Source organism: Mus caroli, unplaced genomic scaffold (assembly GCF_978045245.1).
Source record: "Mus caroli unplaced genomic scaffold, Mus_caroli_1 scaffold_13, whole genome shotgun sequence".
In the NCBI taxonomy this organism is placed as follows: Eukaryota; Metazoa; Chordata; class Mammalia; order Rodentia; family Muridae; genus Mus; species Mus caroli.
Genome location: NW_028227268.1, coordinates 87,288,607 through 87,315,446, shown reverse-complemented (window position 1 = coordinate 87,315,446; position 26,840 = coordinate 87,288,607). Strand labels below are relative to the sequence as shown.

Sequence of the window (26,840 nt, the reverse complement as noted above, 5' to 3'; positions counted from 1 at the left end):
AACTGGAGAAAGCTGGTTTCTGGGGCTGTGCTTGAAGGCTAGCTTGCCCTGACCCCTCCTGTGGTTCTGCTTGGCTTCCTGTCTGCCATGCTGTGAACTGCTCTGTCGCACCCTTCCTGCCAAACTAGACTGAGGGCTCTGAGACCTTATCGTTAGCTTGTTCTGTCAGGTCTTTTGCTCACACTGATGCACATTTAATGGACATGGACATTTAATGCAAGCATGGCCTGTGGTGTTTGCATCTTTCACACGGTAGCTGAAGGTCCTTCAAAAATACCAGAAGTCATTATGGCTTAGGCCCAATTTTAGGGCTCTCTCTCTCCTCCCTCCCCTCTCTTCCTCCCCTCTCTTCCCCCATTTCTCCTTTTCTTCATTTTTTACATATCACCCATCAGGTTTAACTGGGAGGAACATCTCCACTGGGACATTGTGTGTCCCTTCAGAACTGTCCAATCACCATGACCCAAATCATGGACCACTGAAACAGCCTCCCTATGAATTTTCTTGCCTTCATCCCTGTATTCTTATAGCCCGTTTCCCACAAACTAGCCAGAGCTATCTCATAAAAACTGCAGTCAGATCATACATCAGCCACATCTACCCTCTACTTCAAGCTCTAGTGGCTGCCCATTGCAAAAGCAACTTTCACTTGTCTATATGCAAGCAGACACTTGTTGATCCCAAGCGTCAGTCTCTTCCTTACCTCTCTGGGTTCCTGCTGCTCTTCTGAGCTCACCATCCCTGCCAGTCTATGGGTTCCTTCAATTTGCTGGGTTATTGGCTGGATATAGATCTTTTGCATAACTTTTCTGTGCCCGGAATGCTTTCCCTTCGATGTCCTATGGCTAAGGTCACCGTTCACATTCCAACTCAAATGCCATCAGTAGGAGAGGTTTCTTTGACTATTTTGTGTTTATTTTTAAGCCTTCTTATTGCCCCCTATTCACCATGGTCCCTATGTCTCACTCTGTTAGATCTTCCTCCTCAAAGCATTCACATCTGTTTGAAGTTATTTTTTCCTCTTTCCCACATGATACAACTGGAAGCTCCCTACTGGATCACCAACACAACACGGGGACATAGTGTCCATTCACCAGATATTTGTTGAATAATCCCCTCCCCCTTGTTTACTCATTTGCATCTTTCCCCCTCTCTGTACACATCCTCCTCTGGCTGAGGATCTGGAATCAACCCACCCTGGAAAGGCATTTTCAAGCCTTCAGGCGTCTCTGTTTGACTAACGCAGAGAGGAATCTTAGTCTTCAGGCTTAGCAGCAAGCAATGGCCAGGAGAAATCTTCCAGGATGGTAAGAAATGACCTAGTTAGGCCAGGTACCATTGTGCTACATTGCATACTAGTAAGTACAAAAAGACCCAGTGGATTTACTAAGGGCTAGCACCCAGAGATGCTTGGCAAGATTTTCGGAATGAGGGGAGGAACCTGGTCTTCACACTTTGATGTGTGTTTGAGGCTGCAACGACCTTTTAAAAACAAAAGACACTTGGCTCCTTTCTGGATTAGGGACTATCTGCTGCCCTTGTTTGAGATTGAGTAGCTGAAAAACTGCATCAAATATGTGGACGGTATTTTACAGATAATCAAAATATTTCCTGCGCTGAGAACCCTAAGTTCAGCCATCTTTCACCCAGAGAAACCCGAGAGCAAAGGGGGATCTGGAGAATAAAAGTTTTCTGGTATGGCCATTTACCGTAACTCCAAGATACTGGTCACATTTCGAGAGGGAAAGATGCGCCGGATATAGTTGAAGTCACCAACAAAGAGGCTCCCATCGATCCCCACAGCCAGGGCCACGGGGGCTAACAGTTTGTTGCCTTCAGCAAGGCCATTGCAGCTGGGACAGGAGATGCTTCTGCGGCGACCATTGCCCATGATGCTCGTGATGATGGCAGGCTGCTGGGTCAGGAACTGGTTCTCCCCTGTCCCTTTGTGTAGTATTCCTGGGGGAGGAAGGCAGAGCGAGAGGGGGTGTCACACAACCCTGTGGGGAGGACACTCGGATTGACCTACTAGAATGGGTGGGCAGTGGTAGGGAGACAAGGAAACACTTCCTTTGGCGTGTTCTCTCATTTCCTCATAATGCAGAGGGAACAGCCACAGGAGAGCCACTCTCGAAGCTGTCTGTGATATGGATAGGATACTAGCTGGGGAGATATCAGAAGACAAAAACAAAATAGAAAGCAAACTCCCAAACCAATGAGGTAGAATAAGGCTGGTAAACTAAAAAATGCCCAAGAAAAGGGCTGCCGCTTAAATGTCAATGCTAGAGAGTCTAAACCAGTGATTCCCTCTATTCATGAGTGTTTTATTGTGCCAGGGATGGTTAGGATCCTATGCATGTTAGATGAACACCACCCACCTTCCTTTGTCCCTGACATACCGCTTTTCACATTGAGGGTGTGGTGTTTGTCCAGGGACCAGCCTCCAAGGTTGGAAGGGTCCAGCTCGAATCCCTGAAGCAGGGCTGTCCTTTTCTCCCACAGGATAAGACTGGGGCAGGTCTCATATTCAAACCCAACAGACACTGTAAGAGAAAGGGTTTGGGGAAAAGAGATGAATGGTTACTCTGGACCTCCTTAGCAAGAACAAGAATCACATGTTAACAGTGACACCCGTTTCCAACATCGAAAGAGGCTGCTGATAGCTTTGTCCCCAAGGATTCCATCTGATGAAATCCAGATTTTTGAGTTGAACTCAATTTTGAAACTTTATGCAGTGATCATAGGGAGGCTTTTCTGTTGAACCCCTGACTTTCAAAATGACCTCAGAGACATGGAGGCAGAAGAGTCATTTACAAACCTAATACCACACAAGTTTCCCTAGATATGGATGGGGGGATGGGAGGTGGTTTCTGCTGACCTGCTCTGTCTGGAATGTATCTGTTATGTCTCAAGTTGTTTACTTGTCTCATGTTGTCTTTGATTAGGAGAAAGGCCTTTGGAAGCCTAGTCTCTCCTTGATAAGGAGATTACGGGGGCAGCAGTGTGTAAGGAAAGGTGCTTAGCACTGCTGGTCTTCAGGGTCTTCAGGTTCGGTGTCTAAGAATTCAACCAATGCCATATAGACTGAAAAGATTTAGGGGAATATATTGTATCTGGACTGAACACATATAAGCATTTTTCCCCTGTGGTATCATCGCCTAAACAATATACATTATAAGCCGGGCAGTGGTGGTGCACACCATTAATCCTAGCACTTGGGAGGCAAAGGCAGGGTGGCTCTCTGAGTCTGAGGCCAGCCTGGTTTATAGATCAAATTCCAGGAAAGCTAGGGCTACATAGAGAAATACGGGCTACATTGGGCTACATTGAAAAATCCCAAACCCAAACTTAAATCAAGATCAAAACCAAAAATAGAAATACATTATAAAAATTATCATGGGCTGGAGAAGTTGATTTAGTGGTTAAGAGCACTGGCAGCTCTTCTAGAGGTCCCGAGTTCAATTCCCAGCTCCCACATGGTGGTTCGTGACCATCTATAAAATTTATCCAGGGTTGAGTTAAAGAATATAGAAGGATGCATGAAGGATACATACAAAATGCTATGCCATCCCATACAAGGAACCTGAACATCCAGAGACTGATATCCAAAGGAGTTGTTGGGTTGAGTGTGTACTCCCAGTTCTAGAATGTACTAAGGCTGGCTGGAACCCATAGAGCATAGCTTGCTAGTTACATTGGGAGTCAGTGAGTGCCAGACTCTAAAACCTTGTGTGTGAAAATTGTGCATTTGTCACACAGACAAATGGAAGAGGGAAAGGAGAAAGAAAGGCCCATCAGCTCTTGGTTCCAGTCTCGTGTCTCACGTACTTCCCCATGTGTTCCTGTGGTAAACAAGGGCTCGGTTTCTCAGAGAGTCGTGCTTGGAGAGATGAGAAAATGCTGAGGTGCCATACATCTTTAATTGGAAAGTTGCTCTGGAAATCTGAGGCATTGTTCTATAGCTGTTCCTAGTACATTAAACTCCTAACTGTGTGTGTCCCCTTTGGGGATTCTCTGCAGCTTTTGAAAATTCTCGAGATACGCAAATGTTGATATGAACGGAGGATACATTTTTATCTCAACAACAAACAAGGCGACACATGCATCCCCGTGCATGTCAAGGCTTGTCCTTTCAGAATGCCAATCACGACTATCCTAGTAGTCAGAGATTGCAGATGTCCATCTTGTGGTCATGATACACTGTCTCTAACTGTAAAGAATCAGGGCTTGTTGAAGATATGGGAGCAAGAAATGACCATGATGAGACCAGGTCACATAAAGATGCTAGGTAACAAATAAAGGAATCACCATCTATAAGGGTCATGTCAAAGGATTTGGGAGTCAGCTTGAAGAGACTCTTGGTGACCGCTGACAGGACTTTCTGACCATTAACAAGCATAATGACTTCAATGGGCTGAAATATATTAGATAAAAATTCAGTGTATGAGTTCATAGTGATATTTAAGAAAACATTCATATGCTACCCTTGGATGATAAGCCAACTCATTATACTGAAAAAAAAAAAACCCAGTAAATATGGGAAAGAATCACGTATCTGTCCTTTCTTTTTTGTGTGAACTGGGGCTCAAATAGCCAAGTAGTTAATGAGAGGCCACCTCTGTATGAAAGTATTCCAGCTAATAGTTGAAGACTCAGTGACAGACTGAAAATATCATTCTGTAATCCTTGGTGACCTGAAATATAGAGAGACTGAGCAACCATGCCTGCCAAATCTAAAGAGACACCACCCCCGCCAGGCTCCTCTTGGTGGAATATCACAACGCCACCCATCAGGTTGTACTTCCCAAACCAAACCCCAGGCCTGGGCCAGAGAAAGACTCAAGACCCAACTATCCATCTGCAGGGGGTGAGACAGCCAGCCACAAGCACATGCACAGCCAGCAGATTTGACTAGAGATTCCATGGGCAAGCAACCCAATTTCTTCAACAATTACATTATAAGGTAAAACAGAGAGGCATAGGGAAAGTCAGATTAATTTAAAGAGAGACATAGAAAATGATAGTAATTAAAATTACTTTTGCATTTAAAAATTTATTAGTTTGTATGTATATGTGAGTGTGTGTGTGTACACTTTGTGTGCTTGCTTTATACTATTGTGTTCATGTGTAGAGGGGGCATAAGAAAATTAGTCGGGGAGTTAGCTCTCTACTTCCACTCTGTGAGTTCCAGGGCTTAGCCCAAGGTGCCCTTATTATGGACCCATCTTGTTGGCTCCAATTAAAAATTTCCTTTTATAAAACCTCAGAGAAAACAAACATTCTTTGGATATTGTTTCAAGCATCTGAAGTATTAATATTTTATGATATTAAGCAGGCAATTGATTTTTTTCTCCTTCCTTCCTTCCTTCCTTCCTTCCTTCCTTCCTTCCTTCCTTCCTTCCTTCCTTCCTTCCTTCCTTCCTTCCTCCCTTCTTTCCTTTTCCTACTCTCTCCCTTCCTTTCTTCTTTATCTTTCTTTTGAGACAGGGACTTGTCCAATATTGCTCAGACTAGTCTCAAACTAGTAATCCTCCTGTCTCAGACACTTCAGTGCTGAGAGCACAGCTGTTGTGCTACCATAGCTGGCCACCACAGAAAATAATGAGCAATGATCAGCTGTTTGGTTATACTAAGACACTATGATATTGTGATAATTAAATTGTTGGTATGGTTTCAAAGTGTTTTTAGACACACACGTTAATATATTCCACATGAAATGATGGGATTTCTGGAACTTTAGGAAAATATATGATGTCGGAGAACAGATCTGAGTATGGAGAAACAGAATTCAGCATAGTCTGATGGCAGGAGCTAGAGCACATGAGAGCGAATTCTCATGTTCTACTTTGTGGTGTTGGCTATTGACTCAGGATAGGCTAAACCAGATAGAATTCTCTTTATTAGGTTATTTTTTAGATTAAATGCACTAGGTAGGGACTCCAGAAACTTTACTGCTTGAGTTAGTGACTCACTGATTGAGGAGGCTGACTACTGGGGCATATCTTGAATACTTGTAACCTGCTTGTTGTATTGTCTTTAGAAAATTTAATCCCTGTCCCCCAACACTGACCAACCTCAGCAGTACAATGAAGTTTGCAACAAGGTCTACTTGGACCATTGAGTGGTTACCAAAGGATTTGTCACAATGCTCTCTGCACAAAGTGACTGCCTGACAAACACTGCCACTTCCAGTGAACATTCCCAAGTTTTCTGGCCTCTAACTTTGGTCACGTTTCTCACAGTCCTTGAGAATCACATGTGTGGAGATGGAGAGAATACAAAATGCTCACTCCAAATCACTAGTCAGCTCTCTACAAGTCAGAAAAAGCTAGGCAGATACCAACTTACAGCCCAAACCCTCATAACTGAAGGCCGTTTCTCTGAGGTCCACCTTTCCTGAGGGTAAACAGCTCAAAAGGCAATGCCTGGAAACAAACAGTATAGCTCTCAGATCTTCTAAAGCCCTGGTGTCTTACTCTCGAGGTATGTTCACTGCCATTTGCAGTGCTCTCTCTGTATCATGAACCAGCCCTTGCCCACTTCTCGATATTCATCTATGTTGACCACTGCATTCTAGGCACTGCCTCCCCCAGCTGCTCTGGAACACCCTTTTTCTGATTCTCATGTGGTTCCTGTTGGCTTTTCAAGTTTTCAACTAAACACCACATCACCAGGTAGCTTCCCGGACTCTATCCACAGCTGCCCCTTCTCTCAGTAGGTACTATTTATTTTTATTTTCCTTATGACTAGCACTTAGCATGGCTTCCTGTTTTCTGACCTAGTCATTCTTTCTTATCTTGGGCCTAAACTGGAACATAAGGCCCCTGGAAGAGAGATTGTTGTGTCTTAATTTACTAGAAGAGGACTTGGAATATAGAGAAATACAACCAAAGCCATGAATGAAAAGTGGCTGAAACCAACACATACCAACAGCATCCGATAGGCCATAAACCCTTTGGCCATAAGCATCTGTCTTGTCCCAGATGAATGTGTAGGCCAGGTTGGGAGAAGCCTGGAATGACTTCTGGAAGAGATGCCCCTCTACAGCAACCATCAGGTGAACCCTGATGAGGTTCAAGGGCACTGTGGACTGCGTCATGGTGATCTTCAGCAGCGACTTGTATCCTGCAGTTCTAGAGCTGAGATAACGGAGCTTCACATTGGTACCAGGGAGCTCAATTTCTTCATGAAGAACCTGGAGGGGAAAACACATGGTTGATCTACTCCATCAAACACACCCTGGCAGGTGAGCTGTTTGCAAGCCAGCGCTTCTGTGCGCTGCCGCCCTCTCTGAAAGCATCACATCTTATGTGGGTGCATGAACTGTTTCTTACAGCTGAGAGAGAAGAAAAGGAAACCGACCCAAACTTCATCTTAAGCCATGGAGTGAAGGGACTGAGGTTATGATTTTTGGATTAATAATTATTCTTGGTCACTGTTGAGTTTCTCACATGCATACAAAAGAAATCCCCCCACACTGTTGGTAAAAGATGTAAATAAGAACAGCAGGCTTTATTGCTAGCTGCATGCAAGGAGGCCACGAGAGGCTGTAATTATATGAACCTACAACTTTCACTGACAATCGGCATAAAGCACCAGGGAAGCAGTAATGTAATATGCCCTCTGTCATAACACTGATGTAGATCATTAGAGCGCCTCTTATCATGTATCTCCATGACTAACAGGAATAAAAAGCAATTTGTAGGTGGGTGGCACATATGTATGTTGTTTTTATTTTATTAAAAGCTCTTGTGACTGCCAAAGTCTTGAGCGACTATCTGTAAACATTCCAAACGTCCGGGAGGGATTCAAATTGTCACCTACAGTGGCTATAAATTCTACATTTCATGTCTCCCCTTTAATATTAGTTCCTGGCACACTTGGGGAGACAGAGATGATGGGAGAAAATTGGGCAGTTGGGATGGATTTGGGAAGGATGGAGCACACTTTCCATGCTCGGGGACCTGTCCCTACCTGGGTCTCAGGCACAATGGGGTTCGAGGCAGGGGAAGCGCTGAAGAAGGTGGACAGAGGAGAGGAGATGATGATTGGATCTGGCCGGACAAAGCCACTGAGGTCACAGCTGGGGATGGAGTTTTCCTCCGTCTTCATTACCAGGGTGTCCATGGCATAGAAGCTGTTCCATGGCAGCCACACTGTGCGCTCCTGGCTCATGAAAGGGGCTCGCTCAAAGTGAAGAGTCAAGGCAGAACCCCCATTGGCAATCAGGTCAAACCTGGAGAGGGGCCGAGAGGGTCATTAACAACAGGGCAGATTCACCTTCAACACCTAAGAGCTGTGGGACAGACAAAGCTTGGCAGGCAGATGAGCTAGCTTGCAACTCACTGGTTATATGGCTGTAGGCAAGTTACCAACTCTCTTTGAGCCTATCAAACTCTCCCACTGTTCACCATAAAGTGAGATATAAATGGTACTGAGCAGGAGAGTGTAACAGAGAATGAACTGTGTAGATGAGTGGGGTTGGGGTAGGGCTAAATCCAGCCTACCACATGTTTTGGCAATCATGCATGATTGGCACCCATTTGCTTATGTGCTCTTCATGTTTATATTCATGCCACGAGGACCAAGGACCAAGCTGAGTCATGGCTACAGGAGTCATGCAGACAGCAGAGTCTAAATGATTCACTATCTGGCACTTTGAAGAAAAATGCTATCCAATATGGAATAAAGCATTCGCTACTAAGGCTTAGAGTTGAGTTCAGCAGTTGTGGGGTCCCAGGTGCAGGACGTAGGCAGGGCCCATGAGCATATGCTGCCAATCAAACTCCGCTATGCTCTCAGAAATGTAGGCAGGGTTTCTTCACCTACATCCCTGTTTGTATTTCAAGAGCTACATGGAGATACTCAGCTCGGTCCTTGTCTTCTCTTTCATATTCTCCTGCCCAATACCATCATTCCCACTTGATGGGTGAACGGTGGGTGAATTTGATAGGTACAAAAACATTTGACAGGCTCAAATGTAGAAGCAGCTTTCCTCATTTTATGGAAAGAGAGGAGGTTTGCCGAGAGATACGCCCCAACTTTAAGCTACACTATACTGGACTCATGTGTGTACAGGCAACTGTTTTGTCTTGCTCTCTCCAGAATCTCTACTGCTTGTGTCATAGTAACATCTCAGTGAGAACATACTGCAATCTTGGTACTTGGCAGGCTGGGGTAATAGTATTCCTAGTTTTAGGCAAGCCTGGGCTACACAGTCTAACACAACACCAATGTCAATACCAATACCAATACCAAGACCAAGTCCAAGACCAAGACCAAGACCAAGACCAAGACCAAGACCAAGACCAAGACCAAGACCAAGACCAAGACCAAGACCAAGACCAAGACCAAGACCCAGACCCAGACCAAGACCAACTGGCTCAAAACCAATATTGCTCCTAGCTGTTCCTGGTGGCAGTAAAGAATCAGCATGAAAGTTAGTGGTCCATACCACATCTCTAAGGCTGTAGAGCTTCTAGGGGTGTTACACAGAAGCTTTGCACTATTATGGCTTTGTAGCCAGAGAAAACAGAAGAGCTGGGATGTAGGGCTGGAAAGATGATGTGTGTGTGTGTGTGTGTGTGTGTGTGTGTGTGTGTGTGATTTATTTGAGATGTAATTGGTCTGAAGGTACCTAAGAGGGATGGGAGAGAAGGAAGAAGGGAGAGACCGGGACCAAGAGACTCAGGAATGATTTCATATGTTGTCTGACAGGATGTTTGAATGGATTGGCTCACCTATGTTAACTCTTCAAGAGTTCTGGCTCACACCTGTAATTCTAGCACCAAAGAAGCAGAGGCAGAAGGATTGTTGCAAGTTCAAGGCCAGTCTGGGCCATTTGGCAAGACCCTGGCTCAAACACACAAACACACACAAACACACACACACACAAACACACACACACACACACACACAATTTAGGAGTTTAGAGATATAGTTGAGTGGTAGAATGCTTGCCTAGCATGGTGAAGTCTGGCATTTGATCTATAGTACCACAAAAGCCCACATCCAAAACAAGCAAGGAAACAAATAACTACCTCCCCCAACCCCAAAAGCAGAAACCAAGGAAGAACGCTGGTTTCAAGCCAGGCATGGAGGCACATGAGTCATCCTAACCTTCTAAGACTGAGGAAGGAGAATCATCATAAATTTGAGGCCAGCCTGAGCTGTAGAGTAAGATGATGGCCTTTAAGGGTGAAAAGGGCCAAAGGTTCTTTGCCTAGGGAACATTTGTCATCCTAGTGCCTTCTAAAGAACTTGGCAACAAAGTGTGTGTGTGAGACACTAATAATGGAGACAGCCTCACAATGATAATGGTCTGACTTCCTATTTCAGTTTTTCAATGGTATGAAAGCAATACGCACTCAGTAGTCAGTGGCTTTTGAGTTGTGGTCATTTCCTGGACAGTACAACACTCCCTTGCAAGTCAGGGAAGCAGCAGTGAGCCCTGATTTCCAGTGGGCCAGGCCACTGCCAGGGTTATGCTACAGAGTTCTGTGTTGCTCAGTTCAGGTGGTATCTAGCTCACAGCGTATTTAGTAGGGAGATGAGACAATATCACCCAGATGGTTGAGAGTCATCTGGCTCTTAGAGCTTTGGCGAAAGGACGTGAGGGTGGGCTGCTATGAGCTGGCAATTTTCTTTTAACTGTCTGTGTGGCTGCCTTAGAACCTTGAAAAGAAGGCTGGACTCCTTATCAGAGGGACCGAGGGATCAGTTCTTTCTCCATAGCAGCCATGATTTTCTAGAGTTGTAAAAAGCTTGCTTCAGATATACAATGACAGTTTCTCTCTCTCTTCGGAAGAGAATATGGTGTGTGTGTGTGTGTGTGTGTGTGTGTGTTCAGTCCAGGGTGGGCGTTTCCCCCCTTTCTTTGGATGCCTTTTCTTTTGCTGTAACTTTTGACTCTATGCCCAGTGGATTTAGGAAGCCACAGAGCTTTCATCTTGGTGGGGACTGAACGGGTGCGTGTTCCCAATCAGAAGATAATAGGGGGAGGTCGCCTTCTTCACACAGCAGGGTGACTGCTAAATGTACTTAATTAGACTTCTCTGATTACAGCCCACCCCCTCAAAACTGTAGCGAAAATAACACAACTCTAAAGCCGCAGATAAAAGCAGAAGGGAAGCGCCGCAGGACGCTGTGTCGTGCGGATTCCTGTCACCCTGCACTGCCTTTGATTTAAAATAGGAGTTAGCTTCTAAAAGCTACCTTCCCTTCCTTTTTCTAGGATCCTATCCTCCCTGGCTCACAAGGAGCAGCAGTTACCTGACATGGCAAAAGAAGGATGGTGGCTGCCAGCCACCTTGAATCACTGTCCTTTCTGTTTTCTGGTTAGAATGTCACATCCACAGCTATGACATGTCTTTGGGGGGAATTTTCCTTAGAGGTCTGGCCAGGTGGCCATTACATTGTACTAGAAGAAACTCCTCCATTCCAAGCCAAGCATACTTTTCTTCTTGTGTGAACACTTCTTGTGTGAATACTGGATAGGTACGGGTCACACAAAGCTACTTACGTGCCATCCTGGCGAGTGATGGTGTAGCCATATTTTGGGTACTTGACAAAAGACACATTCACACCCACCAAGGGAGTCCCATCCATGGTTACTACTTGGCCTCGGATCAGAGACACCAGGCTGAGAGAGAAAGAGATAGAGAAACATGGGTGTGTGAGGCACACACAGGGAAACAGAGATAAGAGCTTTGCTGTGATTCTCTTTCCTGCTGTGGCTGCTTCTCTATTCTTGCCTGGTATCTAGACCAGGAGAAGACCTTCAAAATTGAATGCTGGCTACACATCTCATCAAGGGGTGAGGGCAAAAGGGGATATCTCAATGGTTTGTTCTGCCTAAGCATAAGAACACAGACCTTCTAGGACAAAATCCCTGGATGGTGATTTTACCTGGTCCCTGGGATGGGCAGTGGTATCTCCTGGGCATATTCCTTTAGCCTTGGCCTTGCTCCATTGCTTGATGTCATTTGGCTCTGTTTGGTTTGAGTTTCAGGCAGCTCCTCATCACTCACGTGTGAGCCTTGGCCTGGCACAGAGCATATTATGCCTGGATGAGAGCTTCCCCATCTGGCTGCTCATTTCCTAATTTGGCTTTGGAGGAAAGCCATCTTACTCTTCTCTTAGAGGCTGGGATGTCAGGGAGCACAGAGGAACACAGTGTAAGCCTCCCCCCACCCCATATACGTCATGGTTTGCTCCCCTCAAAGAGCAACACTTCTTACAGACCATAAGAACCTTAGGAAAAGAGAATATTGCAGGTGTGTGTGTGTGAGTGTGTGAGTGTGTGTTGGGACTATTTTGGAATCTGATTGCATACAATTACAAAATTCCCTCCTATCAAAATCCTGCTGTCTTGAGAGAAGAGAGGCTGAAATCCTATCCCTTCCCTCTCTCTGGTGTTATGCGATGCTCTTCTCTCTCCAGACAAGAGTAACTAGAATTTTCTCAATAATCACAACTTCCAGCTATCTGGGAAATCCTGTAAAGCCAAGAGTAGCTACAACGAGGCTTGACTTTGCTTTCCTAAGATACTATTTTGGAATATCTGCATATCCATAATGAGCCATCTTGGGGATAAGAACCAAGTCTAAACATTCAATTCATGTATGTTTCATATACATCTTATAAACCTGCCCTGAAGGCAATTTGATACAGTATATTTAATGACTTTGTGCATGAGACAGTTTCATGGGATGGGATTCTGTGCTGAGAGTGTCATGCTGGTGTGTGACAAGTATTGGGGTTTGGAGTATTTTGGATTTTTCCACATTAGGGATGCTCAACCTTTGCTGTATACAAATCACAAAGCTGGAGAAATACACATCTCTCTCTGAACCCTCTTGTCTTCAGGAGGAAGCAGGGCCACCAGAAGCTCTGCCTTTGCTTTAGGCTCTGAGCTGAGTACATTAGTTTTCAGTTCCCCCATTGGCCTTGGAGACAGGGGGTATTCAGTGAGCACAGACAGCTCTCAAGACTCCCAGGTTCCTGGGCACACTCCCAATTCCTGGACTGGGTAATCGAGCTGACCTGCTCTTTGCCAGAATCTTGTCAAAGATTTTTGGAACACGCTTCCTTTGCCGTCCCAGGTGTCCTGAAGCCAGAGGGATGCTGTCCCAGGCGTCTTTTTCTATTAGCAATGCCCCACACTGCTCAGCTCCAACCCTTTGATGATCTGGGGGTGTTTAGACCATTTCACTGACAGCTCTAATAGTCTGCCACTGGCTGCCTAACAAACGAGCCCCACTTTTAGCTGGTTCCAGCCACAGGGTTAGAGTCTTTTGAAAGTGGGAAGCTAATTTATGAAAATAATCCTTTTGTTTTATTCCATTTTCTTAGCTCCGAGTAAGATTCCTTTAATGCCTTACCAGGCACTATTTTAAAATCAACAGTATGTGCTGATGACCACAAGGTGCACAGACAGCACCGGTGATGCGGAAGTACGTCCCACCATGGGTTTTTCTCCCTTCTGTCCTTCCACAACGGTGGTTTCTTTTAAATCCACCCTATAGCACAAGGCTTTGTAGAGTGTGCTACACGCAATGAAGGGGTTTCAACTATCTGCGATTTCTCTGGCTGTGTTTTTCCATTTCTTCCTTGTTGCTAGCTTCCTATTGTTTCTAGGCAGCCAACTTGCAGAAAAGATTCAGCGAAGACATGCTATCAGTTCATTTCTATTTATGATTATTGATGTGTAACAATTATCACATTATCTAGATAGTGAGGTCTGCTCCATAAATTACAGTGGTGGAGTCAAAGCACCTTGGTTATTTCTGTCTGCCATTATCTAGGGGAACGCCTTTGGAGAAGTCTTAAATTAAGTTCTTCATTCCTAGCTCTGCCCTTCACTATTTGTCAGACTATAATGCACTGAGCCTCACATGCTTACTGAACTTCACCTCGTGTCTTGGAGGACTATTTTTTCCTTCTGAATTATGTATCTACACAGAGATGTTTGAGAGAGCTGCCTCATCAAACGCCCAAACGGCTTCCTCTAAACTGTCTTTTCTTCAGTCTGGTCTGTGTGCTGCTCCAGACCACTATATATTTTTGGAGTTTCTGCTGACTCCACTGTATCTTGGCTCTCCCCAGGATGCCTCCTGGAAGTGGTAGCTCATGGTGGGAAGGCTAAGATGGTAGCATAAGGGGGAAAATATGAAAAGAAGAGTAGGAAAAGCATGGAGTGAACTGTAACAGTAGTTACAGCCCACGCAAGCTCACGACTTCACCAAAAAGCTATAGAGGACTGCAAGTCAGTCTAAAGTCTTCATGAGAACTGTGCTCACAATGAAATGGCACACAACAGGCATTGTCTCAGGGCCAGGGAAGGTCTAAAAGAATCTCACTTACTCTATAACCTGACTGGTCTCTGGTCTCTTCTCCCTTCCCTTTTCCCTTCCCTTCCCTTCCCTTCCCTTTTCCCTTTTCCCTTTTCCCTTCCCTTTTCCCTTTTCCCTTTTCCCTTTTTCCCTTTCCCTTTCCCTTTCCCTTTCCCTTTCCCTTTCCCTTTCCCTTTCCCCTTCCCCTTCCCCTTCCCCTTCCCCTTCCCCTTCCCCTTCCCCTTCCCCTTCCCCTTCCCCTTCCCCTTCCCCTTCCCCTTCCCCTTCCCCTTCCCCTTCCCCTTCCCCTTCCCCTTCCCCTTCCCCTTCCCCTTCCCCTTCCCCTTCCCCTTCCCCTTCCCCTTCCCCTTCCCCTTCCCCTTCCCCTTCCCCTTCCCCTTCCCCTTCCCCTTCCCCTTCCCCTTCCCCTTCCCCTTCCCCTTCCCCTTCCCCTTCCCCTTCCTTCCCTTCCCTTCTTCTCCCCTATTTTCCTCTTCCTTCCTTCTTCCTGTCTGTCTTACTTCTCTCTCTCTTTCTTCCTTTGTTGAGGCATTCTTCTTTTAAAATAAACAGTAACAATACCACATGTTATATAGCAATACTCTAACTTTGCTAGTTAAGAAGACAAGATTACTGTGCCCAGTATGGCTCAAGGAGAAGCTAGGGGGCGGGGCAGCAGCAGACTGAGGTTATGGTCTCTTCTATATCATTATTTATTTTTCTGATTTCTGTTTAGTAAAATCAAGGCCCAAGGTGACCTGATGAATTCTCATATTTAAAGGAGCTGCTAAAGGCATAGTCACGGTGCATGCCTGTAACCCCAACATTTGGGCAGTAGAGACAGGAGTTCATAGCTAGTCTGGCCTGCAGTCATGAAGTTCATGCTAGTCGAGGTTTTCTATCCTTCTGGTCCAGTCAGGGTTATAGAGTGAGTGAGATTCAGCATAGAAGAACCACAGATAAATATGTAAACAACAGAGTTGCCCATAACTGGGGTTGTGTAGCTTTGGAGAAGGGCTGCCCTGCCCTGCCCAGCCTTTTGCATCCCAACTTTATAGACTCTCAAAGGATCCAGTCCCAGCCCGATGATGCCTTCTCCCTAGAGTCCAGTGAGGGGACTTCCAATAGAATCCCCTCTGAAGTCAGGGGCTCTTGACCTTGTGAGAGAAGAAGTGAAGTAAACATTTTATTTTAGGGGTACTTTTGAGTCTAGCTGAATGAGGACAGAGTCGAGGACAGTAAGGGGAAGGCAGAGGGTGTTACAGTTAGAGAGGGGAACATGTACTGTGTTTTAGTACATAGTTGGGTTGGATGGCTATGTTGAACCATACATACTGCATATAGGAAAGGTGTAAACAGATTTTTAAATGTTTTCAGTACAAAGAAATGATAAATATTTAAGGTGACAGATATCCCAATTACCTTTGTTTTGATCATCATATAATGTATTCATGAATCAAAATATCACGCTGTACCCAATAACTATGCATCGTCTCTACACGCCAGTCAAAAATAAAATAAGGGCTGGTTGAACTAGCTTGGCTGGTAAAGGTGCTCACTACTAAACCTGACCATCTGAGTTTGATCCCGGAACCAATCTGCTGGAAGGAAAGAATCAATGATCACAGTTGTTCTCTGATCTCTAAGTGTATGCTTATGTAAGCACTCCTTAAAGTAAATATAAGTATAAAACAAATTCAAAATGGTAAAAAAGGAAAATAAAGATAAAAAACAAACAAAACAAAACAAAAACCTCCAAAAGAGTTAGAAGGAAGAGGACAGGACAAGGGTATACAAAAGGGACATCATTGTCTCGCTCATGCTTCTAACGTCTGGAGGCAGGATGGAGGAAGAACCAATCAGCAGTTCAAATCTTTCATGTGAGGGAGCAGAAAGATGGGGTAGGGTATCCACTAAAAGGCTATGCTAACCTTTGCCGCAGAAGCATATGCCTGGACTTCTGGATTGGGCCAGGGAGTCAATCATGCATGCCAGCAAAGGGCCCCCTCCCTGGCTAACTCTCCTCTCACCCCTACAATGAACACAGTGTCTAGAAGACAGAAGGGAAGAAGTAGGAGGGTGTCTTATGGCCAAACCTTCCCCTTCCCCTCTGCTCCAGGAAGACTTGCTCGGGTGTGAAGGGGACGGTCAAGTTGACTACAAAAATACATTCAAAATTTGACCTCTGGATATTCATAAACTCCAGATTACCAACTGAGAGCAGGAAATGAATGGGAAGGGATGAGGGACTTGGAGAGAGATGCTTGGGTTCAGCAAGTTGAGCATGAGGGGGCATCCCACACGGGGGCTGTGTGAGCATCAGAGACAACGTGCAATGCCATCCTAGGTGCTCAATAAATCCCTCTAACTGGCATCACCTTGACTTTAAGATGCCACGGATGATAGGTTATGTTATCAAGTTAATAACAGCTTTCAAAAACACTCCATCGAATCAAGTATTTCCGTTATGCTCACACAAAAGCCTCTCTCGGAGGCATTAAAAAAGGGGGATTTAAATGATGACAAAAACATGTCATAAAAGAAGGGATCATAAAAATCATCTCAAGGCTCAGAATCAACAGGTATCATCTTGAGGTTCTGGGCTGAAGGTGGTCCGATCCTTCAGAGCAACCACAACCCTACTCTAACATCCCTGCACGAAGAGAGCATCTTCAATGAGCCGCACAGTAAGCTGCCTCGAGGGCAGTTGCCAGGGAACCAGTCTGTGGAAAAGACAGAGAACTTCCTTTTGCTTTAATGGAAAAAGGAATGGTGATCTCCCTGGCCGACAAGGACAAAAGGGCACCTACCTGCTATTGAAGGGGTTGTCTCCAGGAATGATGTGGGTGCTGTCCTTGCCTGCCAAGAGCTTGATGCGGTCATAGAAGGACTTCACTGCAGGCCAGTCTGTCTGACCTTGCTGAATGATGTCCAAGGGGTCCCGAGACCCCCGGCAGAGCAGGCTGTTCTGACAGGCTGACTGTAGGCAGCAGTCAGGGTCCAGGCAGTCCACCAGGCCATCTGGAAGGGCAGAAAGAGAGCCAGGCTTAGAGCACTACATGGAGCCAAGCCACTTGGAGATGCTGAGAGACGCTAACACGTTTGTTACCATCAAACCTTCCCATGGGCCTTAGACTGGCAGGCTTCACACAGCAAGCCTTGTATAATTGCAGCTTCCCCAACCCAGAGAATAAACGATGGATGAAAACTGCTGAAAATATCAACAGTGGCTTTTCTGGCATGATGCTTTTTCTTTGCTTTATTACATTTTCCTAAAATTCCTTCCTTTTGCTACCACCAGTGGATATTATTAGAGCCACCAGGAATAAAGACCTGAACTTTGCTTTTAAATAACACAGCATACAAACTGCCCAGAGACTTGCTCCCAAGGGCCTGTGCGGATTGGGTATGTTTTCACTAAAGATTCAACCTTTCCCCCTTGGAGAAAACCCCCTTCAACCAAACCAAGGAGCAAACTGTTGACAAGATGGAGAACCAGGTGCTATGAGTGTCACCTCTTTAAGGAGGTGTGGGCATGGCATTGTGTGGCAAGCAGGAAAAGAAGTCGCTTCGGTTCTGTCTTCTAGGGCAGGACACTGTGTGAGCCATTTTTCCTAGATTCCCATCCTTTATTCTCTTTCCCAGGTTGCTCCTCGTCACTATCCTACTGCTTCACACACTGGGGTACTCTCCACATATAGGGTATGGAACAGAAAGCAGAGTCCTGGCACTTATCCAGTCGGAGCTGGCAATATGAGGGAGGAACAGACAGGAGGACCCAATGTGCACAGTCCAGCTTAGGGGTGCCCTTTTAACCCAGGAGGCCTTCTTGGTGGTGCCCCCGGCTAGGTTAGCATTATGCGCTATGGCCCACAGCCTCCCTTTACACACTGATATTCTACACCACAATGAGAAGGGGCTTTAGGGTGAAGCAAAGCCCTGAAGGCTCCCTAGTAACTAAGATCATTAGTATTGAATCCCTGTTGAATCTTCCAGCCTTCTTTCTGCCCTTAGAGGACACCAAGAAGGAATCAGGCGGTCAGCAGACGCTTGGTCCCCCCTAGAGCCTTGACTTTGAACTTTCCAGTCTCAACCATGAGAAACAGACGTCTTCTCTGTAAACCACACACATGATGGTGTTTTGTGATAGTAACACAAGCTGATTGGCTGTGCTAGGCACTCCTGTGCATCACAGGTCCTCTAAGAATGGCTCACATTAGATGCCCAAAGGTAGGATCAACGCCAGCCTCAGGCCTCCCCATATACAGCCTCTGGGAGCAGGTTCTGCAATCTGCACTTCAGTCCTGATTCTCAGATGATTCTAACACACAATCTATTTCAGAAACCATTGTTGACGACACTAACTTCCTTGCATGGCAGTTAATTACGCCTTTATGCTTGCCTCCCTACGGGGGAAAGAAATTCAGTGAAAGACGAAGGGGGCCTTATTAACGTCGACATTTATGCCTCTCTCAGTGTCCAGCAGAGAAAAGGATGCTCAACAAATGTTTGTTGAATGAGTAAATGACTGTTTGCCATTCTTCACGTGTCAGAGAAGGCTGAGAACCCGAATGATGACGGCAGCGTTCATTTTCCAAATTCCCTATTAGAGTGAGTTTTTTGATTGGGAATGTGGTGGAAAAGCTTGGGGATAACTTAGCTGATTCTTCCTGGGTTTGATAGCAAGGCATTTTGGGGGGTGGGTGGAAATAATTAGCATCTTAAAAGCCTGCTCTCCAGTCCTGGGCTGCGTCATGACAAACACTTGTCCAGGATTGCTGAATCAGAGGTCTGGCTGTGGGCTTTTACATTTACAACAATGTAATTTTTTTTTTTTGGCATCCCCCTTTCCCTTTGGTTTCACTAATGAAATTGAAATATGTAATTTCACCAAAGTTCCTCTGTAATTTAGCAATTAATGTACAATTATTTTAATGCATTACTTTCTTTCTAGCAAACAAACAAATTAGGAGGTGGTGTGTTCCGCTTGGCTTTAAATTACTGAAACTGGCCTCTCATTTTCCACGTGGGCAAATGCGGCTGGTGTGCCTCGTAACACAGATTTACACAATTTCCTAGAAATGCAGACCACAGGAGAGTGGGCAGGCAGGCTCGGTGTAAGTTTAGAGACTTTGGAAATCAGGGCTGTGAGCAGCTCAGCCCTGTGTGCTGGCTGAATGTGAGGCTCCCCAGAGCCCAGAAAAGCTGAGGCCCCAGAAACAGTGCTGGAGGGTGAACAACACCCTGGCAGAGGGCTGGTCCAGGAACATAGCCCCAGATCCAAAGTCCGATTGTTCAGTCTGGATTCAAGGGCCGTTGGCGGAACAAGGAAGAAGGGGGGCAGGAGATAATTGCATTGAATTCTGCCATGAACATCATGTCTGTGGACTGCTGCACCAGACAGAGAGAATCTACACAGAACGCCCGGCTTCAGGTTTTAAAAATAACCCGCTGGGATCCGCACTTCTATTCAGCAGCCTAGACGCTTCTCAGGTGAGAAGAAACCCACTGTAGCTAGCGCTATAGATTTCTTTTAAGGTCGCCGGCCTCTTCCCATTAGGAGCCCCATCCATCTCTGGTGGCCTTGCCCTCCTACAACTGGGAAGGGCTTCTTCCTCCTCCAGTTCTTTTACCACCCACCCCATAGTACCAGCTCGAGCACGTACGTGTATGTGTCCAGTTCAAATAAAACCAGGAGACAGTTTTCCTATTAAGCATCAAGCACGCTGTCCTCCCCTTCCCCCCACCCCCAGCACTGAGAGGCCGTCACTCTAAGTTTGCCAATACCTTCAATCCCCCCCCCGTTTTGTTGATACTGTTTTGATCTTTTTCTTTTCTTTTATTTATTTATTTTTTTTTGTTAAATCTGATGGCTCAGAATGGCAAGAGATGGTCTACACACATCAGCAATAACAGAAGACAAATAAGAAGAAAAGATGAGATATAAATGATCTCCTCCCACGCATTTTCATTTCTCTGCTGTGGTCACACTCTTTAGGGGTTGCGTGCCGGGGGGGGTGTTCTTAGGGCAGCAGCATACACCATGCCTGTAATACCTCCTCATGCTGTGTGATCACTGGCTGCTGCCCCCAACACTCTCCGACCACACCATGAACTTTAAATTGGCCCTCCAGTCTCCCAGTGGCCTGTCAGTCACAAGAACCGCATCTTTATGCTAGCAGGCCCCTTGGATGGAGTCTGACATTGCAATCTTCAGTAAATTACCCTGTCACTGACAATCCTGCAGTTATCTCGCAAACAATCAAGCAGGCAATCAAACCACTCTGAATTGCTGGTTCAGGACCGAGAGGCCAGGACGGCTCCATCCAGCAGGGCGGGAAGCCACAGGCCCTCTGATGATACTGTCCCGTTTCTTTATTTATTTATATACCTACTTATTTGTCTGGCTTCGTCTCCACCCACCATCCCTCCCCCTGGGGGATTGGGGTGGTGGTGGGAGATGTTTGCAGTGACCCTTAAGAGGAGTTTCCTTCTGACTCAGCAAGTGGGACCTCCCAGGTGGCCCACGGTGTTGACACATCTGCTCACATGTTCTCATCAAACGTGGCCTCAGAGCTCATTCTAGGCGATTTCTGTCAGAAATGAGGCTAAATCACAGCTTTGGCCGATTTTTCTACGCACGTATTATATCATATGATAATTGAACTGGCATTTCCAGGGAAATGTGGGCGTGAAGAATCTTTCTGGGAACAAGATTGAGCCCATTTATTTATATTTTAATATTAATTAATTGCAGTCACACTAAGACTGCTCAAAAATATCACTTTTCTGTTATTTTCTTTTACAGTTGTTTTGATATAGGGACTCACATAACCCAGGCTGGCCCAGAATTCACTCTACTTGTAGCTGAGGGTGACCTTGAATTTCTTATCCTCCTGCTTATACCTCTCAAGTATTATGACTGGAATTATACACTACATATTACACCTAATTTATTTTTTAAATGTTACTTTTGATTTAAAACATCAGACAATCTAGTAATATAGAGTGAGTTCTTTGGATTAGAAGTCCTAACAGAGAAGGCCCCACCCCCACACAGAGTGAGAGGTAAGAGCCTGCTGTGTGGAATCAGGTGGATTTGTGGTTGGATTTCATCTTCCTGGTCCTCGTCCCAGCTGTGGAAGCTTGGGAAGATGAACAACTTTGCTGAGCCTCAGTTCGTTTGCCTTTAAAACTGAACTATCTGGCTGGGCATGGCTGCACATGCCTTTAGTCTCAGCATTCAAGAGGCAGGGGCAGGGGCAGAGGCAGAGGCAGAGGCAGAGGCAGAGGCAGAGGCAGAGGCAGAGGCAGAGGCAGAGGCAGAGGCAGAGGCAGAGGCAGAGGCAGAGGCAGAGGCAGAGGCAGAGGCAGAGGCAGAGGCAGAGGCAGAGGCAGAGGCAGAGGCAGAGGCAGAGGCAGAGGCAGAGGCAGAGGCAGAGGCAGAGGCAGAGGCAGAGGCAGAGGCAGAGGCAGAGGCAGAGGCAGGCTGATCTCTGTGAGTTGAAGTCAAACCTGGTCTACATAGCAAGTTCCAGACCTTCACTCAAAGAACAACAACAATAGCAACAACAACACAGTTATTATAGTGTATATGATATAGCATTATGAGATAGGGAATAAGAGACTTGATATATAGAATATCCTTTTATCATATAGCACATGCTTAGTAAATTATAGGTACTACCCTAAATAGAAATTCACTGAAGCTTTAAATGCACCTTGTTTGTTAAAAATGGACAAGAAAAGCAATAAAATTAATACTCCTTTATACTTAGAGTCATTTATTAGGATGGGGCCTGGGCTGGTCAAACCTTGGCAAACTTGCTAAGTTCCAAATAATGACAGGTTAGGATTGCTACAGAGGAAGCAGTATTTTGATATTCTTAAAATTTGAATCTTCACAGCAACTTTGCCATGAAGGGTGAGGCAACCTTGGAACTTCAGACTAGGTTCTCGTTTCAGAGTTTCAGTCTGGCTACTGTTCAACTTCTGTGGACAATCAGCTGTTTCAGCCTCTCATCTCTCCCCCTCCCCCATTTGCCAAGCAACGATGGTGATGGAGTGGGAAAGTGCTGTCTGGAGAAACAAACCAGCCAATTCTCAGCCCTCTGGATCTGGTGTTCATATCTGTGCCTTCAACTAAACTCAGAAAATGAAGCCAAGCCTATGCTGGCTACATTGGTACTGGACTCATGTAGATGGTTTCCTGTTTCCCAGCCAATCCAATACCACCACTCTTTTACATTGTAGCATTTACCTTGGAGCAGAAGTCACCTTGAGATGCTCTGGTAGTTAAGTCTAATTAAGCCTGTGAGTTGTATGCAGAGGGGAATAGCTCTGAATATGACCCAACACAAAGTCATAATTTACTTAAAATATTTTCTTGTGACTTGATTGCCAAGCCATCAGAGATGAATTTTGTAAATGATGTTACATAGTGATGTCAAAGGCTGGACACCCCGGAGCAGGGTTCTGGAAGATGTGAGGAAGCTACCCATGCAGGTGCTACATATTTTCCTTAAGTGATCTGAGCATGGGGATTGGTCTCTGTGGGGCCCTGAGGATGCCAGGGAATGACTTGTGGTACTTGGAGTAGTGTCTGGTGCCACAAGTGCTCAGAAATTGAACTCTAACCATTATGAGCATCCTACAGAGAAAAAAACTGAAGCTTGGAAAGCTGAGTCAGTCTTAGCCAATTGGCTAAGATGCAGGAAAAGGCGGCCAATGCTAGCATCTCCGTTACAGGAAAGAGAGGCTTCTTCATTAAGGAAGTCAGAAGACTTCAGCGCTACTTGGCTGGTCACCCAGGGAAACTCGAGACTTAATCACTTCTGAAGGCCTGTCTACTGCTCCAGCTGGGGAAGAACTGGGGTGGTTGACATGGGCATCTGAAAGGAGATGGGCATGAAAAACAAAGTGGCCGGGAATTCATTCCTAGAACCAGGCTGCCGAGAACCCCCCATTCTCCTGTGAGATTCAAACCATCACACTGGGTTGTCATGGACCTTCTGTGACAGCTAGAGGCTTGTGTCAGCCATCTCCAGTATCTCTCTACCTTGCTCTGCTGGAGTCTAAAGGGGCCACCTGCATGCTCTAGAGACTCCTGCTCAAACTACTAATGAACACTTACCAGAACAGACAAGCTAGCATTGGTGGCGTGAGGCCCCATGTACACAGGGGAGTAGCCACAGTCAACATTCGGGTATTTCAGAGTTAGTAAAACATGTAGCCTATCTTTTTGCCCAGAAGAGGCTGCCTGCATCTTTGAGTCTGCTTGAGTCAAAGAAGATGTGAGGATGCTTATGTCTCTCATCTTCCTCTTTGATCTCTCTAAACTGGGAACTTTGGGAGACGCTGGTTAGAAGTATTTTGTTCAGTTTTGTGACATCTTGTGTTTCCCACTGTTTGGAAGGCACATGACTTCCTCTTTGACCTGTGTGAACTCTATGGGTTTCTTGAGCATTAAAAGCTTTAGAGGAACATCCGTGTTTACTTTTCTCAGTTTCCTTCTGTCGTAAGGTAGCACAAATTGACCTCAATGATTGGAGGCTGGTGCGGTGGATACTCAGTGAACTTCTACATGCAGTCTGGGTTGGATTGGCATGATTGCTTAGTGAGTGACAGCAATGCTGCTGTCCTGATGCTCTAAGTCTGATTCTCAGGATCCATATGGGACAAGGAGAGAACCAACCTCCTTATGCTATCCTCTAATCTCCACACAGTGCACACTCATATAAAATAAATACATGTAACAATGGTTTATAAGTTCAGATTTCACACTGAAACCCTCTTTTCCCAGACCGTGGTTTGAGAGGATCCATTGCAAGGATGCACAACCACTGACCCATCCCTCTATCCTAGTCAGTGGGCCAGGGGGCTACGTAGAACTTTGGTTAAAAACATGAGCTTTGAAGAGTACATACTGATCCACAGCCAGGATGCTCAAGAAGAGACACAATCAATCACAATAGGTCAGAAATTATAGTCTCCTCCACGAGGAGGGCCTGGCTGGGGAAAGGCCCAAGGGAACTTTCTGGGAACTCTACACATTTCTGCTTCTCATCTTGGCTAACTATCGGTGTAGGCAGTTTCAGAAAGTGGTGCTGTAACAATGATGGTATCTCACAGCAAGGTTGGGTGATCGGCCAAGCCCATCATGAGACCTAAGAGAGTGGGCATACCTGGTCACATGCTGAAGGTGCTGGAATCACTATTATTTCTTGTTTTAATCTTTTTTGGGTTCTCTGGTTAGCAATAGTTTGTTGACCCACACAGAGGTTAGCACATTTTCATTTTCCTTAAGAAAAATGCAGGTAGTACAGGCAACAAACCCAGGAGATCTTAGAGTTAATCATGGGGAGGTGATGGGAGAGCCAGTGGCATGGTGGGAAGAAGAACAGAGACACTTGACTGGACCTAGAACAAACTTGGTGCTTTGTTTTATAATAAAAATAAAGGAGGAAGGGGGCGGGGTATCTGGTCAGCAAGGGTCCTGACAAAGGCCAAAGGACCCCTTCCCCCCAGGGGTCTAGTTTTGGGGAGATGGCAGCCCTGGAGTGGATTTTGCCTTGGAAGAATCTTACTTAAGTTGAGCTCTGGCATTGTCATCCTAAAGTTCATGGGGTCCAACAAATATATTTGGCCAGTCCTTTATGTATGTCTGCAATCCCCTAGTACAAATGATCATTGCTGTAGCAACCCAGTCTCTAGGAGACTGCAAAGGGATACTGCTCCCACCTGTAGAAGAAGCTGTCTACAGTCCTTTGGAGCTGCTGGCCACCTGGCCCTAGGATGATGCACGGATAACAGGCTCTGAGAAACTTTTGCTGAAAAGTATTGGTTCCTCACTGGAGTCCACAAAGTAAGCAAAGGTTGGACATTTAGGCCTCCATTAGGCGTCTTGTCAGCTTTGGGAGTTTCAGAGCCCCTGTGCCCCCCAAACATAGCAGAACCATCAACCACATTGGAAGCCAGAAACAAGACTGACAGAGGAACATCTGTTTTTATAAGAGATGGAAGTTTTGTGTACACATTGATGAGCCGACAAACCACACCTCAAATAATGGCAGTTATCTGTGATGGGGAGCTTGTCTCCTGGGGAAGATGTGATCATTTTATGGATGCCATATTGCTCTCAAGTGATGACAAGGACAACTTCCTTTAAGTACCCTGCAGAGCCAGACAGAGGTGACAATCACCTGGAACACATGTGGACCAAGACTGTTTGATTATATATGACCCTCACCTCTCTACCTCAGCTCTTCCTCTGTTTAAGAGAAGGCTCATGTAGGTGCCACAAAGATAGACCTGTGGTAGTGGAACACCTTTATCTGTACTTTTCCTTATGCTGCACTGACTGGCTCCTTTATCCATCATTCACCGTGAACTGTCTCCTTGCTTGATATATTAGGATGCAGGAGTCTCCTGGGACTCCTGGGGTTGGAGCTAAAACCCTGCTAAATCCCAGATTAACTCTTAGCATCTGGTTGATTCTGCATGCTTAAAGAGTGGATAAAGGATAGTAGACATTTCAAAGGCACCCTGATGGGGGGACAGGGAGCTTACATGGGGTGGTCTTACAAGCTAACATGCTGGTTCTGGCCTATTCTTTAGAAATGTTCATGGAAGTCTCTCTAAAGCCCAGGCCCCACGAAGTTTGTAGTACCTAGCCTTTTCCCAACTTGTTCATGGTGACACTGGCTCTTGGCCCAGTTAGAAAAAACAAAGCAAATGAGCATAAACTTTAGAATGAGAACATTCTGGCTTTCAAAGCTGGACTCTTAATCATTGGCTCTTTAACCCTGGGCCAGTGAACTCACTTTCCCAATCTATAGAATGGACTTAAGTTAATATCACTACCTTGACATGCAGAGAGCTATGGGATGGGGCCCCCAGGAAGACTGACATACAGCTTGGTGAACAGCGCTTCTTAATGATAGTTCCTGCTCTCCACCAGAGAAGGGCATTGTTCCATTTGCATTTTCCCCTATGCCTGCTGACAAGTTGGAAGTGAGGGATAATTGAAAGTATTCTGGCTTGATGTAACTAAGAAGTGAAAGGTGCGGGCAAGGCTGACTTGATTTAACCTGGCAATATGAGATTAGTTCTTCATTGCCTCTGTTAGGTTTCCCGCATTGCCAACCTCTGAAAGCAATAGATTGGCTGACAGGGTGCTCATTTGGAACATTTCACCTGCCATTAATACCCTGGCTGCCTGACGGACCGTTGTTCCTCAGGCGGCCTGCTCTCTCTCTCTCTGTGGAGCATGGCCATTCTTAAATATTGCAAGAAGGAGAACCGTATTTTCACTCCTGGAAGGCCTGTTGGAAGTTTTCTTCTTACTTCGTGCCAATTCTTTGTGTCAGTCTCTGAGTTCCAAGGCCAAAGAGCCTTGCCCCAAAGCACCTTCAGCTTTTCTTATGACTTCGCAATGGAAGATCAGTCAGGCTTGGCCAGAGATCTGGCAGAGTGGAAGCCCCACCACGAGCTCTTTGTCAGCTTTCC

The 26,840-nt window shown here is 45.7% G+C and overlaps 1 protein-coding gene across 11 annotated transcripts in view; it reads right to left on the bottom strand.

Moving 5' to 3' along the window:
* Tenm2 (teneurin transmembrane protein 2) overlaps nucleotides 1-26,840 on the bottom strand; it is a 1,223,220-nt gene that overhangs the window by 49,298 nt on the left and 1,147,082 nt on the right. For all 11 annotated transcript variants that reach the window (XM_085829022.1, XM_085829023.1, XM_021175392.3 and 8 more), the window contains 6 exons: nucleotides 17,144-17,354; nucleotides 11,522-11,641; nucleotides 7,975-8,236; nucleotides 6,928-7,195; nucleotides 2,400-2,543; nucleotides 1,710-1,959 (listed from right to left, as the gene is read on the bottom strand). In XM_085829022.1, coding sequence (XP_085685148.1) covers nucleotides 1,710-1,959; nucleotides 2,400-2,543; nucleotides 6,928-7,195; nucleotides 7,975-8,236; nucleotides 11,522-11,641; nucleotides 17,144-17,354 — 1,255 coding nt within the window. The remainder of the gene's footprint in view (nucleotides 1-1,709; nucleotides 1,960-2,399; nucleotides 2,544-6,927; nucleotides 7,196-7,974; nucleotides 8,237-11,521; nucleotides 11,642-17,143; nucleotides 17,355-26,840) is intronic.